The sequence below is a fragment of the Ursus arctos genome, unplaced genomic scaffold (genome assembly GCF_023065955.2).
Source record: "Ursus arctos isolate Adak ecotype North America unplaced genomic scaffold, UrsArc2.0 scaffold_22, whole genome shotgun sequence".
Lineage (NCBI taxonomy): Eukaryota > Metazoa > Chordata > Mammalia > Carnivora > Ursidae > Ursus > Ursus arctos.
The window spans coordinates 54,061,561-54,078,190 of record NW_026622897.1 but is presented as its reverse complement, the minus strand read 5'-3'; the positions used below and the strand labels follow the sequence as shown (position 1 = coordinate 54,078,190).

The 16,630-nt window shown below is 42.2% G+C and overlaps 1 protein-coding gene and 1 pseudogene across 6 annotated transcripts in view; one reads left to right on the top strand and one right to left on the bottom strand.

The window, feature by feature from the left end:
- PAAF1 (proteasomal ATPase associated factor 1) overlaps positions 1-9,981 on the top strand; it is a 40,050-nt gene extending 30,069 nt beyond the window's left edge. For 5 of the 6 annotated variants that reach the window (XM_057316708.1, XM_026518072.4, XM_026518070.4 and 2 more), the window contains 5 exons: positions 170-261; positions 1,604-1,719; positions 3,423-3,505; positions 6,431-6,513; positions 9,554-9,981. In XM_057316708.1, coding sequence (XP_057172691.1) covers positions 170-261; positions 1,604-1,719; positions 3,423-3,505; positions 6,431-6,513; positions 9,554-9,631 — 452 coding nt within the window. In that variant the 3' untranslated portion in view covers positions 9,632-9,981. Of the gene's footprint in view, positions 1-169; positions 262-1,603; positions 1,720-1,845; positions 1,902-3,422; positions 3,506-6,430; positions 6,514-9,553 lie in introns of those variants that run through there. The other variant, XM_048217298.2, reaches the window with a different exon arrangement.
- Positions 8,201-9,060, bottom strand: LOC113269299 (tetraspanin-3-like; annotated as a pseudogene).
- Positions 9,982-16,630: the final 6,649 nt, after the last annotated feature.

The following is a 16,630-nucleotide window of genomic DNA, read 5'->3' as shown; positions in this document are numbered from 1 at the left end:
TTGACAAATGTGTACAGTCATATAAACAATACAAGCAGTCAAGATATAGAACATAATAAAAGTTTAATCACTAACAGTAATTCAATAAACAGTCATTGGGGTCTGTGCTTTCTGGCACTGCCAGCTGATCGGCCCAGCCCATTGTTGACATGGTTTATCTGTTGTGCAGGTGAACGGGAGGTTGGAACAGAGTCGAAGATGCTGCTGTTGGCACGGGAAGATAAGAAACTTCAGTGCTTGGGACTGCAGAGCAGGCAGCCGGCAAGTGGTTCCTCTAAGACTGGAACTCTGGGGCATCTTGGATCACTCTGATTTTTGGAAAGCGGTTTTGGAAACATTTCCGCTTGCTCCCTGTGTTCAGCTTTTGAGAAAGCTGCAGGAGTAAGGGGCAATAGAGGGTAGTGATTAAGAGCATGGAATTTGGAGTAAGGGCAACATTCACGTCCTCGCTCTTCCACAATGGCTGTGACATTTAATAGGTTATGTAACCATTCTGAGCCTCAGTTTCCTCATCACTAACCTGGGAATAGTAGTACTCACCTTGTAGGGTTATATGATGAGGATTAAATGCGCTACTGCTTTGTGACCTTTGTTAAGTCACTTTCTCTCTGGGCTTTAGTGTGCTGTGTATAAAATGTTGGGGTGTAGTTTCCCTTCCATATCCAAGGTAACGTGAAGGAGTTCTGAGTCAAGGACTCATGCATTTGGGGCTCTTGATCAGTTAGTGACCAGAATGTCTTTTATGGAAGAAGTAGTTGAATTTTCTTCTGTCAGCCTCTGAGGATTTGCTGGGCACACTGTACTCTTCATTAAGCCTGGAGTTCCCTGGGATTTGATTTTTAAAATTTTTTTCCAGCTCCTGTCAACCTCACCCAGACAACTTTAATGATTTGGGTTGGCCACAGTTCATTTCTCCTTGTTAACTTCATTGTTCTAGTGATGTTTCCATCACTCTTTCTGATCGTAGTGCCTCTGCACTGCTTTTCCTCCCAAAGGGAAATCACAGGTTTTGTTTGTTTGTCCAGGTTTGGTTTTTTTTCTTTCCTTTTTAGAACATTTGAGGTAGAAATGATCAGATTGAGCTAATAGTAGAGAACAAATAAAAATCTGATAATTCCTTTCTTTTCAGGCACGTGGGGAGAATTATAATTCTTTAAATTGCCACTTTATTTGAGCTTGTTTCTTTTCCGACATAGAGTCTCCCTTCAAAAGGTGGTCAGAAGCGACATGAAGCCAAATTTAAATGTGTGAATTGCAGGTGTTTCTCAAATGGAGGGTTGTAAAGAGAAGCGGGAGAAGAAAGATGTTGGGTACTGAGGGTCCCTATGAGTCAGTGTGTTGAGGGGCAGTAGTCTGAAAACTGCTGCCTCTGGGGTGGTAGTACGTACACTGCTGAAGTTCGTGCGAGCCTCAGGTTCCCAAAATCCTGGTGGGGGTTCCTCCTCGGTCGTTGCCGAGTACTTTGTTTAGTTGCAGAGTGCTTAAAGACAGAAGAAAGAAAATGTCTCTAAAAATAGGAAAGTTTTCTTTTTTTTCGGTGCCTGTTTATTTCTGAGAACAAACTAATCTTCAAGCAGCAGTTTTGGCTCCTGCTTGTTCCCAGGTGTTCCTCTTTGTTGGCTCAGACGCCTTCAACTGCTGCACTTTTCTCTCTGGCTTCTTGCTGTTGGCTGGGACACAGGATGGAAACATTTACCAGCTGGACGTGAGGAGTCCAAGGTGAGTCACCCTTCATTTGCATGATGCAGGTCTTCTACAGAGTGGAAATTTTATTAGCTTTAACAGTGATTTAGCATAGCGTGTAGACGACTGTTGAATCAAGGGTATATTTTTCCATTTATAAAGGTTCTCCGGTGTGAGTTGTCTGATTGTTCTTATTATTCCTGGAATCATATTAAAAGGTAATTTGATTCATGCTGTCATGATTGTCCTACTGTAGTGATGACTTTGGAATCTAAGCTTAAATAATGAACTAACATTTCGCTTAAAATGATTGTATAGAACTTTTAATTTTGAGGAGCTCAGTAATTTCTCAGTGGTATTTAATCTGGGCTGGCCTAAGATTGATCGTTTTTAGTTCAGGTAAGCCAGCTGTGTTTCTTGGTTTGGCTTTGATCAGAATCTATCTGAAACAGGCTTTATTCTGGTCTTAAAGATACCCAGAGAGAATCACGCAACCTCCCCATCCCAGGATTTAACTGTTTCTCCAATTCTGTCCCTTCCTCCTTCCATTTCCTTCCTTTTGTTCAGCTGATATTTATTGAACGGCTTTTGTGGGGACCAAACATTGTGCAGGGCACTGAAAAACAGAAATAAAAGATATAGATTCTGCCTTTGAGGCATTTGGAGTCTAACAGTAAAGATGTCAGTGATACAGTGTGATCAGTGGGCTAACAGGGCTCTACACAGGAATTTGAAAAAGTACTGAGAAGGAGAAAGAAGAAGGTGGGACTGCTTCTCCAAGGAAATGAAGCTTTAATTGGATCTTGTCCAGTAGGAAGTTACCAAATGAAGAGAGGGGTCTGCCCTAGGTAGAAGAGTATAGAGAAGCATGAAGATGTGTGAAGTATGGCACTTTCAGGGATCCCTGAGTAGTTTAATACGACAAATATATACCCTGCAGACAGGGTAGCAGTGAGAAGTGATGCCAGATGGGAAAGCAGGAGTTTGTTTAGAAAGAACTTGCATACCATCTGAAGGAGTCTGGATTTTATTCCAAGAGCAGTAAAGAAATTCCAGTGAAAGGTGACTAGCTTAGACCTTTTCTTCCATATTTAAATTACTTTTGTTCTTGTTTTTGCCTCTGTGGAGTAGGGAATCTCTTATCACTATTAGAAAATCAGCCTTACAGGGGCACCTGGCTGGCTCAGTTGGTAGTGTGTGTGACTCTTGATCTCAGGGTCATGAGTTTGAGCCCCACATTGGGTGTGGAGCCTACTTAAGATTAAAAGAAGGAAAGAAAGAAAATCAGCTTTACATATATATTAAATTGATTCTCACCTTTCTCTTTCATTTCAAAGAGTCCTGACATTTGTAATATCTCACAACTATCTTTTTTTTTAATCTCTCACAACTGTCTTAATTCTGTCTGTAAGCAAAACAATTAACATATTGTTAACATTGTTATCTTAAACTCATGTCAGGCCTCCCCTAAAAACTGGAGTTATTGGTGGTGACTTGGTTCATTCAGCTCAATGACCTGTTAGTTAGAGACATGTTTAGATTCACTCCAAGGTGGTTTTGAGTGGATTACCTTGATCTACCATTTAAGGAGCTTGCCAGGAAAGAAACTGTATGAATGTTTAATCTCTGTCTTCATTTGTCCTGTTTGCTTTTGTGTGGTTAGTACTGTATGTTGAATATAGTTAAGTGTTGCTTTTGAAGAAAAAAAAGTACAATTGCCCTTTTTCTTTGAATTCCAGGGCTCCAGTACAAGTCATCCACAGATCCGGAGCACCAGTTCTGTCCCTGCTGAATTTCAGAGATGGGTTCATTGCTAGCCAAGGTGGGTCCAGGGGCCCCTTGAGAGAGATGGCTTCCTGTAGTTCATTTAAACATAGGTTTGGGGGGGCGCCTGGGTGGCTCAGTCAAGCGTCTGCCTTTCGCTCAGGGCGTGATCCCGGCGTTATGGGATTGAGCCCCGCATCAGGCTCTTCTGCTGGAGGCCTGCTTCTCCCTCTCCCACTCCACCTGCTTGTGTTCCATCTCTCTCTGGCTGTCTCTCTGTCAAATAAATAAATAAAATCTTTAAAAAAAAAAAAACAAAAAAAACATAGGTTTGGGGCGCCTGGGTGGCTCAGTCCATTAAGCATCTGACTCTTGATTTCTGCTCGGGTCATGATCCTTAGGGTCATGAGATTGAGCCCCGCATCAGGCTGCACGGTGTGTGGAGCCTACTTAAGATTCTGTCTTGTGGGACGCATGGGTGGCTCAGTTAGTTGAGTGTCTGACTCTTGATTTTGGCTCAGGTCATGATCTTGGGGTTGTGAGAAGGAGCCCCATGTTGGACTCCATGCTGGGCGTGGAGCCTGTTTGAGATTCTGTCTCCCTCCATCCCTCCTCTCTCTCTCCTTTAAAAAAAAAAAAAAAAGATTTTCCCTCTACCCCCTCCCCCCCACCCCACTCCCCCATTCATGCCCTCTCTCTCTCTCTAAAAAATAAATAAATAAACATAGGTTTAAATGCATGATCTATGGGGCTCCTGGATGGCTCAGTTGTTAAGCGTCTGCCTTTGGCTCAGGTCATGATCCCAGGGTCCTGGTATTGAGCCCTGTGTTGGGCTCCCTGCTTGGCAGGGGGCCTGCTTCTCCCTCTCCCACTCCCCCTGCTTGTGTTCCTCTCTCGCTCTTTCTCTCTCTGTCAAATAAATAAATAAAATCTTAAAAAAAAATAAAATAAATGCATGATTTATGGCGGGGCCAGGGGCATGGTCCTCCATGATTCTTTGGCATATTGTATTTATCATACTGTGTTTATCACCCTACACCGTGATTGTCTGTATCTCCCTCTACTCCGGGCTCCTTGAAAGTAGTGACTGTGCTTTATTCATCTTAATATAACTGTTTTCAGAGGACGAAACTAAGACCAAGAAAAGAAAGTTACCAGGAGCCACATTTCAGTTGAATATAAGGAAAACGTTCTATTTCGTAAGAGAGAAGCTGGCATTGTAGAAAGCACCACTGACTCTGGGGATTGGAGAAGCATAGGCTGGTTGGCTACTCTGCAAGGTGTTGTGACGGGAATTCTGTACCAGTTTAGAAGTTGAATATAGACGATCTTTGAGGTCCTTCGGGACTCTTTCACTAGAGAGGAGATTGAAATTGTCAGATTAAACAATTTTGAAACTTTTTATTATGGAAATTGTCAAAGAGATACAGAGGTAGAGAGAATAGCATAATGAACTTGATAAACCCATCATCTGGCTTCAACTCTTACCAATTTATGGCTAATCCTGTTTCATATTGTTTTACACATTCCCTTACAATCCCCAACCATTATAGTATTTTGAAACATATCACAGACATTGTATTATTTCACCTGTCAATATTTATATAAGTATCTCTAAAAAATAATAATTCTTTTATTGAAAAGATGATTTTTTGGGGTGTCTGGCTGGCTCAGTTGGTAGAGCATACAACTCTTTTTTTTTTTTTTTAAATAATGATTTTTTATTATATTATGTTAGTCACCATACAGTACATCCCCGGTTAGAGCATACAACTCTTGATCTTGGGTTGTGAGTTTGAGCCCCATGTTGCACCGATGTAGAGATTACTTAATAAAATTTACATTCAAAAAAGATGATTTTTTAATAATACAAGAAAGGATATGGTCTTCCTGTATGCTGCTAGTTGGGATATAGGTTGATTAACAGATAAATTAAAATAAAATTAATTAACAGTTGTTTTGGACAGCAGTTTTTCAAATTTTAAAAAGCTTGAAAAGATTAAATTTTTTTAAAAGTCACAATGTTGATGCAGAATAACTTTATGCAAAAGATATTCTTTTATGCAGTATGTTCTCAACCATGTAAAATAAAAATTTGCATAAAAAAATTGGAAAAATATTAAAATGTTAATGTTATCTTTGAGTTGTAGATTATGAGTGATTTTATTTACTTCTGTTTGTTTTTAAGTTTTCTTCAATTAGCATATACTAATTTTATATTAAGTAAAACAATAACCAAAAAATTTACCTTATTCAGCAGTTTATAGATCATCCCGTCTTATTTGTCCATGCTCTTTTGAGAAAATTAAGTTTAAGAATAAATATACTTTTATTTTCTTGATATAACAACTTTGCTCCTTTGCCTTGTATATCTGGTCAAGTTTATTGATTGAATAATTTGGGAGCACATTAAAACATTTATATAGACAATTCCCTGTTAAAAATCATTGTCCCGGGGCGCCTGGGTGGCTCAGTCGTTGAGCGTCTGCCTTCGGCTCAGGGCGTGATCCTGGCGTTCTGGGATCAAGGCCCACATCAGACTCCTCCGCTGGGAGCCTGCTTCTTCCTCTCCCACTCGCCCTGCCCGTGGTCCCTCTCTCGCTGGCTGTCTGTCTCTCTGTTAAATAAATAGGTAGAACCTTAAAAAAAAAAAAAAATCATTGTCCAGGGTAAGTTTGCAATCAGATGCATAAGCCTGCAGTTGCTTGCTCTGTGCCCTTGGCAGGAATTGCTAATCAAAGACAGCCCTTCTCACTGAGCTTGCACTTGTCCTTCAAATCCTCTAACCCAGCATTCCAGGCAGCCACTGTAGGTCCTCATATTTGACCCACATAATGAGACCTGTTTGCCATTCTGGGTCTTGGGATGATCTTCTTCAGGCTCGTGATGTACAGAAATAAACTAAAATACTGATTTTTTTTTTAAAGCTCCTTTGCGCACAGCTTTTTCTTTAGTTATCTAAATGTTTCTTTTTGCCTTTTAGGTGATGGAAGCTGTTTCATTGTCCAGCAAGACCTAGACTATCTCATTGAACTCACTGGGGCTGACTGTGACCCTGTGTTCAAGGTACAGGCCTGAGACGTGCTTGGGTGATTCTTACCTAGGATCTAGGGCTTTTGAGAGGACTGAATCCAGCTACTTTGTGGGCATTCTGGATGATAAAATACTTACGGATGAAATAAAAGAAAGTGAGAATTTTGAGTCAGAAGTGATTTCACCACTTATTAGCTCTAGAAACTTGAAAAATCACTTCACCTCCCCAGTCTGTCAATTCTTCTGTAAAATGAAAGTATTAATAAGATAATGTATATGAAAAATAGTTGTAAATTTTAAATCTTCTATAAATATTAGCTATCATCATTATTATTATTTAAAGTTGAAGACTTGTTATCTCATTTGGTTAGAAAGAGAAAAACAAAAGGGGAAATAATATTTATCGACTAGACATGGTGCTGGATGTTTTACATGTATCATCTTATTTTATTGTTACTATTCTTGAGGAATAGGTATTATTGTTTCTATTGTTTTTATAATTTTTTAGAAGTTATACAGTTAATACATACCTATAACAATTCAAACAATACAAAATTATACAGACTGTAAAGTCCCCTTTAAGACCTTTAGTAGTTCCACTCTTCTTTCCAGAAGTAACTAGCAGTAACAGTTCAGCCTAAATCTTTCAAGACTGTTTTTTGGAGAATTTGTACTTACATCTTTGTGTTTCTGTATTTATGCAAATAATATAGTTTTATCTTTAGTTTGTGCATAACTGAAATCATTCTATAGTCTATGACTTTTTTTATTAAGATCTTAGAGCTCTTTTCAGATAAATGCATATAGATCCACTTCATTTTTTAGATTTCCTTTGTAGTGTTCTATATTGTGAATTAGCATACCATTTTCATTTTATAAGTGAGGAAACTGGAGTCCAGAGTGGTTGAGAAAGTTGCCATAAGTCATGTAGCTACACATTAGCAAACCTGAGATTAAGTTACCTCCAGAATTCATGCTTCCTCCACTAAATTAGTGGTTCTTAACCCTTGAGTCTCGGGCTTTTTCTTTTCTTTCTTTCTTTCTTTTTTTTGAGGGATGATACAGACCTTATTGAATTAGGTTTTTCTGTTTACAACCGAGATCTCATCTACATACCATTTTACTAGTCTGTATGGGTACATTAATCCTAATGAGTTCAGATTTATGATGAGTGGGCTCAATCACGTAACAACACACACACATACACACAAATTGTTTTGAAAGAGTAGCACATATGTTATGCTCCTATAAAGCCAGTTTTGATCAAAAACCTCTAGTTTCAAAGATCAGTCTGATTTTGAAGATGAACCAGAGTACACTGTATGGTTCTAAATTCTAAAATCTGTTTTGGTCCTTTGTTACAGTGCTGTTATCGAACTACAATGTATGTTTTTTAAAAGGACACTGATAAGGGGTACCATCTGGTATTAACTTTAACCTTAGTTGGCAGCTTCCTCCTTCTTTCCCCAAAATCCCTTGGCCAAGAGTTCTCCGTTGTGAAGACTGAAAAGACCAGTGATACTTTGGCAGCAGTCCTATTACTGCGTGGAGGTAACGGAAGCAGGCCCGGGTCCTCCTCTCATTCTCCCACACTGTGCAACTCACAGATGGTTCCGAAATGAGAACAGTCACTGTCGTACCTACAGCTTAGAGACGTGGAGAGTCAGAACAACGGAAAAGAAAATCACAGGGCGGGTGCATGCAGAGCCAAGCTGCTCTGTCCAACACCTGTGTAATGTGTGGTTTTAACTAAATGTGGTTTAACTACTAAGAGTAAACCTGCTTGATTCACCTTCCAAATCAGAGTAAGACTAAAAACCTGAGACTTGCCTCTTCTACTCTGCATGGGTTCCACCAGTGGTGAGGAGCTCATAAGCAGGATCTCTACTCGTGCACAATACGATGCGTGCACGGAGCATGTCTAGCAGCTGAAGAGCTGCACGTGCCAGCACTGCCCAGATAACACGTGCCGTGATTTTCTTATAGCTTCTTCACACCGAGAGCATCACGTCCCTCAATATGGAGGTCAGAGGAGTGTGCCAACCTAGCAGTAGAGCTGCTGGCTGTCTCTCTGCTGCAGCTGAGAGGGACACTGTGGTTTTTGGTTTCTTTGAACCAGTCCCTATTTTTCCAGTCTGACTGGTTGGTTCCGTTGTAGGGTTGGTTCCACTGTAGGTCTTACACACTTTCTGAATGCTGCAACCTCCTTTTTCCACCTTTGCTCTGTAAACGTATCCCCAAACCACAACAACAGCTTCTGTGACAAAAACCAGGAGTAGGATGATGGCAAAAGTGGCAAGTCTGCAGCAGCTTTCCCTGATTGCGTCACAGTCGCCAGTCAGCCCAGAAATGAAAAGTGGGGCTCTACAGCGACGATTGTTATGGCAGGAACGAGAGGGTGCACATCTTCAGAGAAGTGGTGGTACTATCATAAGTGATGAAGTCATGCGCTCCCACATAGCTTAAAATGCCAGGGTGCCAGCTGCCCCCACCCCGAAGATTGGTTGAGAAACTCCAGAAGTCGTGGAGGAGGTGATACCGCATTGGACTGTCGTGGTGCTGGCAGCCTCCTGGCACCATGCGTTCACCAAGCGTGGTGGCAATGGCGGCGGAGCCTCCGCACTGGAAGCCTGGTGGCCGGGGTGGCACTCACCTCAGCTGCTGCAGCCACCGCTCCAGCCCCAGCCAGTGCCTCGCTCCTCCGTGCAGCTGCTGTCTCAGACAGGCGCATTTTGAGAACTTCTTTGAATATAATTTTACAAGGTTCAGGGATACGCTGGCCCATCTATGGATCATCTCCTTTCCCAGGTCCAGACCCTCTGCCCTCAACTATGCATCACGCTAGTGGGTTTGCTCTCTACTTGGCTAATTTGTTTCTCTGTCCTGTAGTCATAAGTGCCCTGGATGCTAGCCAGCTATTTTTAAAATCCCTATCATGGATCTAATTCTTCTCTTGTCTTTGGAGTCAGTAGAGCTTCTTAGACTCACTTGTACTAATGGAGATCAGTGGCTCTATCTTTTTGAAATGGAAGACTCCCAGGCTTCCTCTGAGCTGGAAACTCTTGTGTTGCAGGTAGCCACATGGGAGAAGCAGATCTACACATGCTGTCGAGATGGTCTTGTGCGACGCTATCAGCTCTCTGATCTCTGACTCCTTGGAAGAGGATTCCCAGTTAATGAAAAAAGATTGTCCCTAATCGACAAAGAGCCAAATAATCATCAGTCCTTCTCAAGGACCATGGCCCTTTATTGTTTTGGGCACCCTTTGGAAGTCACAGAAAATCAGCTGCATTGGCCCATGTGGAAGTATCATTCCATGACAAGACCTGCTGTGAACGGAGTAAGAAGCTCACATGTGCTCCCTATATACACTCACCCCAGCAGCACAGGGCAAGGATATGGATGCTTAGTTTGATCTCACACCATTGTGTTAAATGTTTACAAGGACCAGAGGACTAAAGCCTGTGCTCTGAAGGAAATAAAGAGAATGTGTTTGGAGGAGTCTGACTTTGAAAACGTTTGTTAAATATTCTTACTCCAGCAAAAAGCCATTCAGGTTGGTGGAACTCCTTTCTCAGGCCCTTTCTTTTGGCCTGGCCATAGAGAAAGACTGCTAGTTAGCAGTAACTGTCCCTTAAGCAGCAACCTGGGAAAGATTCTTACACAGGTAGGGAAGCCAACTGTCTCAGTTTTCCTTGGACTGGGGGATTTTCTGCTACATGAGACTTTCAGTCCTAGGCAAACTGATATGGTTGATCGGTCCATGTACAGGGGATGAAGTTGAATCCTATCATTATAAAGGCTGTGGCCCTCCGAGCGTGGTCCCTTAACGGCCGTATCAGTATCACCTGGGAACTTGTTAGAACTAGAAATTCCTAGGCCCCACCTCAGCCTTAAATCAGAAATTCTGTGGGTAGAGCCAGTCAGGTGATTCTGGTGCATGCTTAAGTTTGAGACCTAGAGGAAGAGATAGTAAAGGGCCCTTGAGTAATAGCTGGAACCCAGCGCTCTTTGGATGGTGAGGCTGGTCTGTAGAAGATGAGGCTGGAGAGGTTGGCAGGGCCCAAATAGTGAAGGGGATTGAGTGCCAGGTAGGAGCTTGAATTTCATTTGGTTGGTAAGAAACCCACGGAAGAGTTTTAAGCAAGGGTTTTAACATGGTCACTCTTTTTTCCCCTAAATATAGAAAGGGAGTTATAATGCATGTATTCCGTGTTTTATTTTCACTTAGAATCTCTGAGTTCTTTCTTTCTCGGTACATTTAGACCTTCATCATTCTTTTTAACACTTTCCAGAGTTTTACATTTTAGGGATTACTAGAGAAAAGGTTAGTTGGAGGATACAACACTTGAACTGAGCAATGTAGGCTAAGATCTGGATTTATTTAAGGGAAGAAGCCAATTTCTGGCTGGGGTAACAGTATGGTTCACAGCATTCTTAAAGGTATGTTCTTATGTAATGTTTATAACGTCACTATGACATGCAGGTAGTGAGACTCAGATGAATTGATTGGCCAAGGGTCACAGGGAACAGGAACTTTAACGCAGTTTATCTTAACTTTAAATCCATTTTTTTTTTTTTTTTACCTGTTGTATATTGCCTAAATTGTGAAAATAAAATACTGTTAGTCATTGAATATTACTGGGCATCTACACTATACTAGGGACTATATTTATATATTTAATCCCAACAACACTCTTAAAAAGGAAATGGCATTATTTTGTTTTATAGATAAGGAAACTGAGCCTCGAGAAATTAAGTACCAGACCCTTGATTTGGACCTTGCTTAGTCTGTCTCCAAGACCTGTGCCTTCTACTCTGCCACATGGTCACGAGACCTCTGGGACTAGAGCAGTTCCATTTAAGGAGTGATTTGTGATATGGTCAGGTAGACCCAAAGGGACATATTCCAGAGCTCAGAAACATTGGATCCGAGGAGGTTGGAGGGAACCTCTAAGAAGTCAGATGAAGAAGACAGGATGGAGGATATGGCTGAGTTCACACAGCAGGTACGTCTGTGAGATCCTATTCCAGGGCTCGCTCTTCACCATCATCACATCCATAAGTCCCTTTTCATAGGTCTCCAGAGTTGATAGCCTGGTTGTAATGGATACAGTGACCCTTGACAGCTGCCCTGAAATCCAGATCCAAACAGAAGGACGGAGGCTAGCTCTCAAGTACCCCAAAGTCTTGTCCTCTGTGAGTGGAACCTCCCCAGTGTCAGCGACAAAGCTTTTTTTTCCTTTTGGGTTGAGGAGTGCATTCTGGGTAAGGAAGGGTAGACAACCCCCATCTGCAGCAGTATAGGCCCAGGCAAGCCGGACTTTGTTTCTTGGCTTTCGGACGCCCCCTTGTGACTTCTTGTGAGAAGTGCCTCTATTTCTCAGATCTGGAAAGCTGGCAGTGAGTGGCATCTGCCAGTGAGCGTATCCTCGGTGCCAGGCACAGTCCTCACAATAGTCTCGCAGAGTAAAGGTCCTTTTTCTTTTCTTTCTTTTTTTTTAAAGATTTTTTTTATTTATTTGACAGAGACAGCCAGCGAGAGAGGGAACACAAGCAGGGGGAGTGAGAGAGGAAGAAGCAGGCTCCCAGCAGAGAAGCCAGATGTGGGGCTCGATCCCAGAACGCTGGGATCATGCCCTGAGCCGAAGGCAGATGCTTAATGACTGCGCCACCCAGGCGCCCCTAGGATCCTTTTTCTTGAACACATCTCTGTGGATATATTTTATATTTTTATTAATTTACTTTTCTTTTAAGATTTTATTTTTTTATTTGAGAGAGAGTGAGCTGGAGAGGGAGCATGAGCAGGGCGAGGGGCAGAGGGAGAGAGAAGCAGACTCCCTTCTGAGCAAGGAGCCCAATGCAGAATTTGATCCCAGGATCCCTAGATCATGACCCGAGGTCAAGGCAGACGTTTAACCGACTGAGCCACCCAGGCGCCCCTAATTTACTTTTCACCTTGAAATCATTTCGCACTTGAGGAAAGTTGCAAGGATATGGTAATCATGTTTAACATTTGGAGACCGCCGCCTGTTGTCCAAGTGGCTGCTCCATTTTACATTCTGAGCAGCAGTGTATAAGCGTCCTGATTTCTCCGTGTCCTTGCCGGCCCTTGGTTTGTCCACCTTTTTTATTATAATCAGGTGAGCTTAAGTTGGTTAAAATGGTGTCTACCAGGTTTCTCCTTGGCAGAGTTAGTATTTTGCAGAGAGCTACTTTGAGACTGTATAAATATCCTTTTCCTCGTGAAACTTGCCTCATCCAGTGGCAGCCTTTGTTGATGATTTCTGTCTGAATCACTTATTCCTACTCTAACTGCCAAATGGTGATTTTATAATTCCATCATTCTCTTACATTTCTACTGTAAGGTAGAACTTTCCCTTCTCCCCCATTTATTTAATTACTAATTCACTCACTCATTCAGTATAGATATATTAGTATGGACTACACATGGATTCATATTTTATTCTATGGATTATAATCCATTATTGCTATTATTTAGTTTGGTGTTTTATTGTTTGTTGTTGTTTTAAAGATTTTATTTATTTGATAGAGTACAAGCAGGGGGAGCAGGAGGCAGAGGGAGAGGGAGAAGCAGGCTCCCCGCTGAGCAGGGAGCCCAACACAGGGCTCAGTCCCAGGACCCCAGGATCATGACCTGAAACAAATGCAGATGCTTCACCGACTGAGCCACCCAGGCGTCCGGATCCTATGTCCTTTTGACATATTAATAGCATTCTTTTAGCGCTTCCATATTTTCTGATACAAGATTATTCAAGTTTCATCCCAGCCTGGAATAAGTCATTTGTCTAGATAGCTATGGTTCCTTTTAGTGGAGAATGGCATTTGGAAATCAAGGTCTGGGCACTATATGTATACTCTTTATTACTAGGGTATTATTGCTTCTAGGCCCTATCAGTGGACAGTACTCTGATGTAGACTCTCCATTTCTATATCCCTCATTCTGTATATATATGAAAGGTCATGAGTTCACACTGAAGTCCCCTAATTCCAAACCAACTCCACTGGGATTATTCTAGCTTTCTACATGTAAATCTCCCTCCTTCAACAGTGAGAAATTCGGCTGTCATAATTCTCAGTATTTCACTTGCTCAACATCTCAGTGAGTAAACAGTCTGGCAACCACACAGGCCATCTCCCTTTCACCCCAGCTCCTGCACACATGGTGTCCCTCAGATAGAGTGTCCTTGTTCCCGTGTTCACCTCAGCCAGTCCCAGGCTGAATAAGGCCTTCCCCAACACTCTGGGTTTAATTTTTAACATCTTTTCTCTGGAAAGCAGAGTAAAAAAAAAAAAAAAAAAAAAAAAATGCCAATACACATGAAAAGACTTTAAATTCCAGTAGTTAAATGCAAATTAAAACCCACAAGAAAGATCAGAAATGCAAAAAATAAAAAATAATGCCATATTTTCACTTTACAAATAGGCACTGTGGCTAAGACATCATTGTTTAAGGTCATAAAACTAGTAGCTAATGGACAGAATTTGGAACTTGGGCTCTGCCTCTACTGCCTCAATGCTAAGGAAGCATTTTCTATGTGATACATGCTTTTGTATAATTGTATTTAATATTTTCACACCTGCCCTGTGGTGGAGTTTATGTTAATAATCCCATTTATTCAAGGAAACAGACTTGGGGCTATTAAGTAAACTTGCTTCAGGTCACACAAATGGGAAGTGAGCACAGCAGCATCAAGATAGAGTTGCTTTCTGACCACTCAACCTTTTTTTTTCTTTTTTAACTTTATTTAAAAAACATTCAGTGCAGTATTAAAAAGCAGTACAGCCAGCTGGAGTGACAACCAACAGAAAGAAAGGACAGTGCTAGGGAAGACACAGGGACGCCACTCCAGCTGCTCCCAGAGGCCCGAGGCCAGGGGCAGACATGGTTGGGGCATGGGTAGTGGGGGAGAGAGGAAAGGCTACCCACCAAAATGAACAGGCAGAACAAAACATATAGAAAACATCTGGCTGATAAATCGTGGAAGGAGCCGAGATGCCCTTCAACGGATGACTGGATTAAGAAGTTGTGGTCCATAGATACAATGGAATATTACTCAGCCATCAGAAAGAACGAGTTCTCAACATTTGCTACAACATGGACGGCACTGGAGGAGATAATGCTAAGTGAAATAAGTCAAGCAGAGAAAGACAACTATCATATGATTTCTCTCATCTATGGAACATAAGAACTAGGATGATCAGTAGGGGAAGAAAGGGATAAAGAAAGGGGGGGTAATCAGAAGGGGGAATGAAACATGAGAGACTATGGACTCTGAGAAACAAACTGAGGGCTACAGAGGGGAGGGGGGTGGGGGAATGGGATAGGCCAGTGATGGGTAGTAAGGAGGGCACGTATTGCATGGTGCACTGGGTGTTATACACAACTAATGAATCATCGAGCCTTACATCGGAAACCGGGGATGTACTGTATGGTGACTAACATAATATAATAAAAAATCATTATAAAAAAAAAAACATCTGGCTGAACTGAAGAGGATCTAGGGGAGACAGGAAGCCCCTGTTTTTTCCCCAAAATGTCCTAGACTTGGGGGAGGGTTGCCTTCCTGGGGTGCAATGAGCAGGCCCTGTTCCACCCCACACTTCTCTATCTTGGAGTACAGGATGTGCTAGGGGCCAAGTGTGTGTATGCTGGGGAAACACAGGGAAGAGATGAGTAGGGAGGAATGTCCCTCACCAACAGGTGAGGGCTGAGAGTGTCCCCATCCAGCTCCTAGACTCTGGGAGTCTTGGATAGATGGAGGCTGGAATGGGTTGGGGCAGGGGGGAGTCCGGGTGCTCAGCCTAGAAAGCCATCAGGGTCGTCATCCTCAAAGTGGCCTTCCTGTAGCACCTTGATGCAGTGCTTGTAGATTTTCAGGGCTGGGCCCAGGCGGGTGGACAGGCCAGTTAGCATATCAGTGCGCTGCATGAGCAGCAGAGGCTGGCCATTGATTTCCTGCTCTTGGAAAGCTATTGCCTGCTCGGGGAAGCCAGCCTCGGTGAAATACTCAACCACGTCCATCACCGTCCACTCCACATGCAGTCCAGATCTACACCTATGCATATATGGAGACTGCCTGTGTAACACAGCAGTCAATACAGATTGGTGGGGAAACAAAGGACTGTTAAATGAATGGTTTTGGGACAATAGGATATCAAAAACGAAAATGATACTACCTTGTACCATATTTTAAAAAAGTTATAGGTGGATTAAAGGTTTAAGAGTGAAATGGACTTTCATGGGGCGCCTGGGTGGCTCAGTCGTTGGGCGTCTGCCTTCGGCTCAGGACGTGATCCCAGAGTCCTGGGATCAAGCCCCGCGTCAGGCTCCCTGCTCCACTATGAGCCTGCTTCTTCCTCTCCCACTCCCCCTGCTTGTGTTCCCTCTCTCGCTGGCTGTCTCTCTATCAAATAAATAAATAAAATCTTAAAAAAAAAAAAGAGTGAAATGGACTTTCAGAAGAAAAGATAGGTGAAGATCTTTATGACCTCTACAGAGAATATTTCTTAAAATGGACACAAAAAGTATAACCAAAAAGGAAAAGATTGATAAGTTCTACCCCATTAAAAAAATGGTAAAAACACAAGCTCCAAAGTGAAAGGGGTTTGTATTTTATGTATTTCAACAAAGAAATAGAAAACATAAAGAGTCACACACACACAAAAAGCCCAGTAGTAAAATGGGCAAAAGAGGGGCGCCTGGGTGGCTCAGTCAGTTAAGCATCTGCCTTCAGCTCAGGTCATAATCCCGGGGTCCTGGAATTGAGTCGGTATCAGGCTCCCTGCTCAGTGGGGAGCCTGCTTCTCCCTCTCCTTCTGCCGCTCCCTCTGCTTGTGCTCAGTCTCTGGCAAATAAATAAATAAAATCTGAAAAAAGAAAAGAAAGAAAGAAAAATGGGCAAAAGACATATATAGACAGTTCACAATGAAAAGCGGACAGTAAACATGAAAAGACAGCAACAACAAATGCAAATCAAAGTTTGCAATGAGATGCTGTTTCACACCGATACTGGCAAACATTTAAAAACCTGACATCAGTGGTGCCTGGCTAGTTCGTGGGTAGAGCATGCAACCCTTGATCTCAGGGTTTTATATATATACACATACATGTACTTTAAAAGAAAAT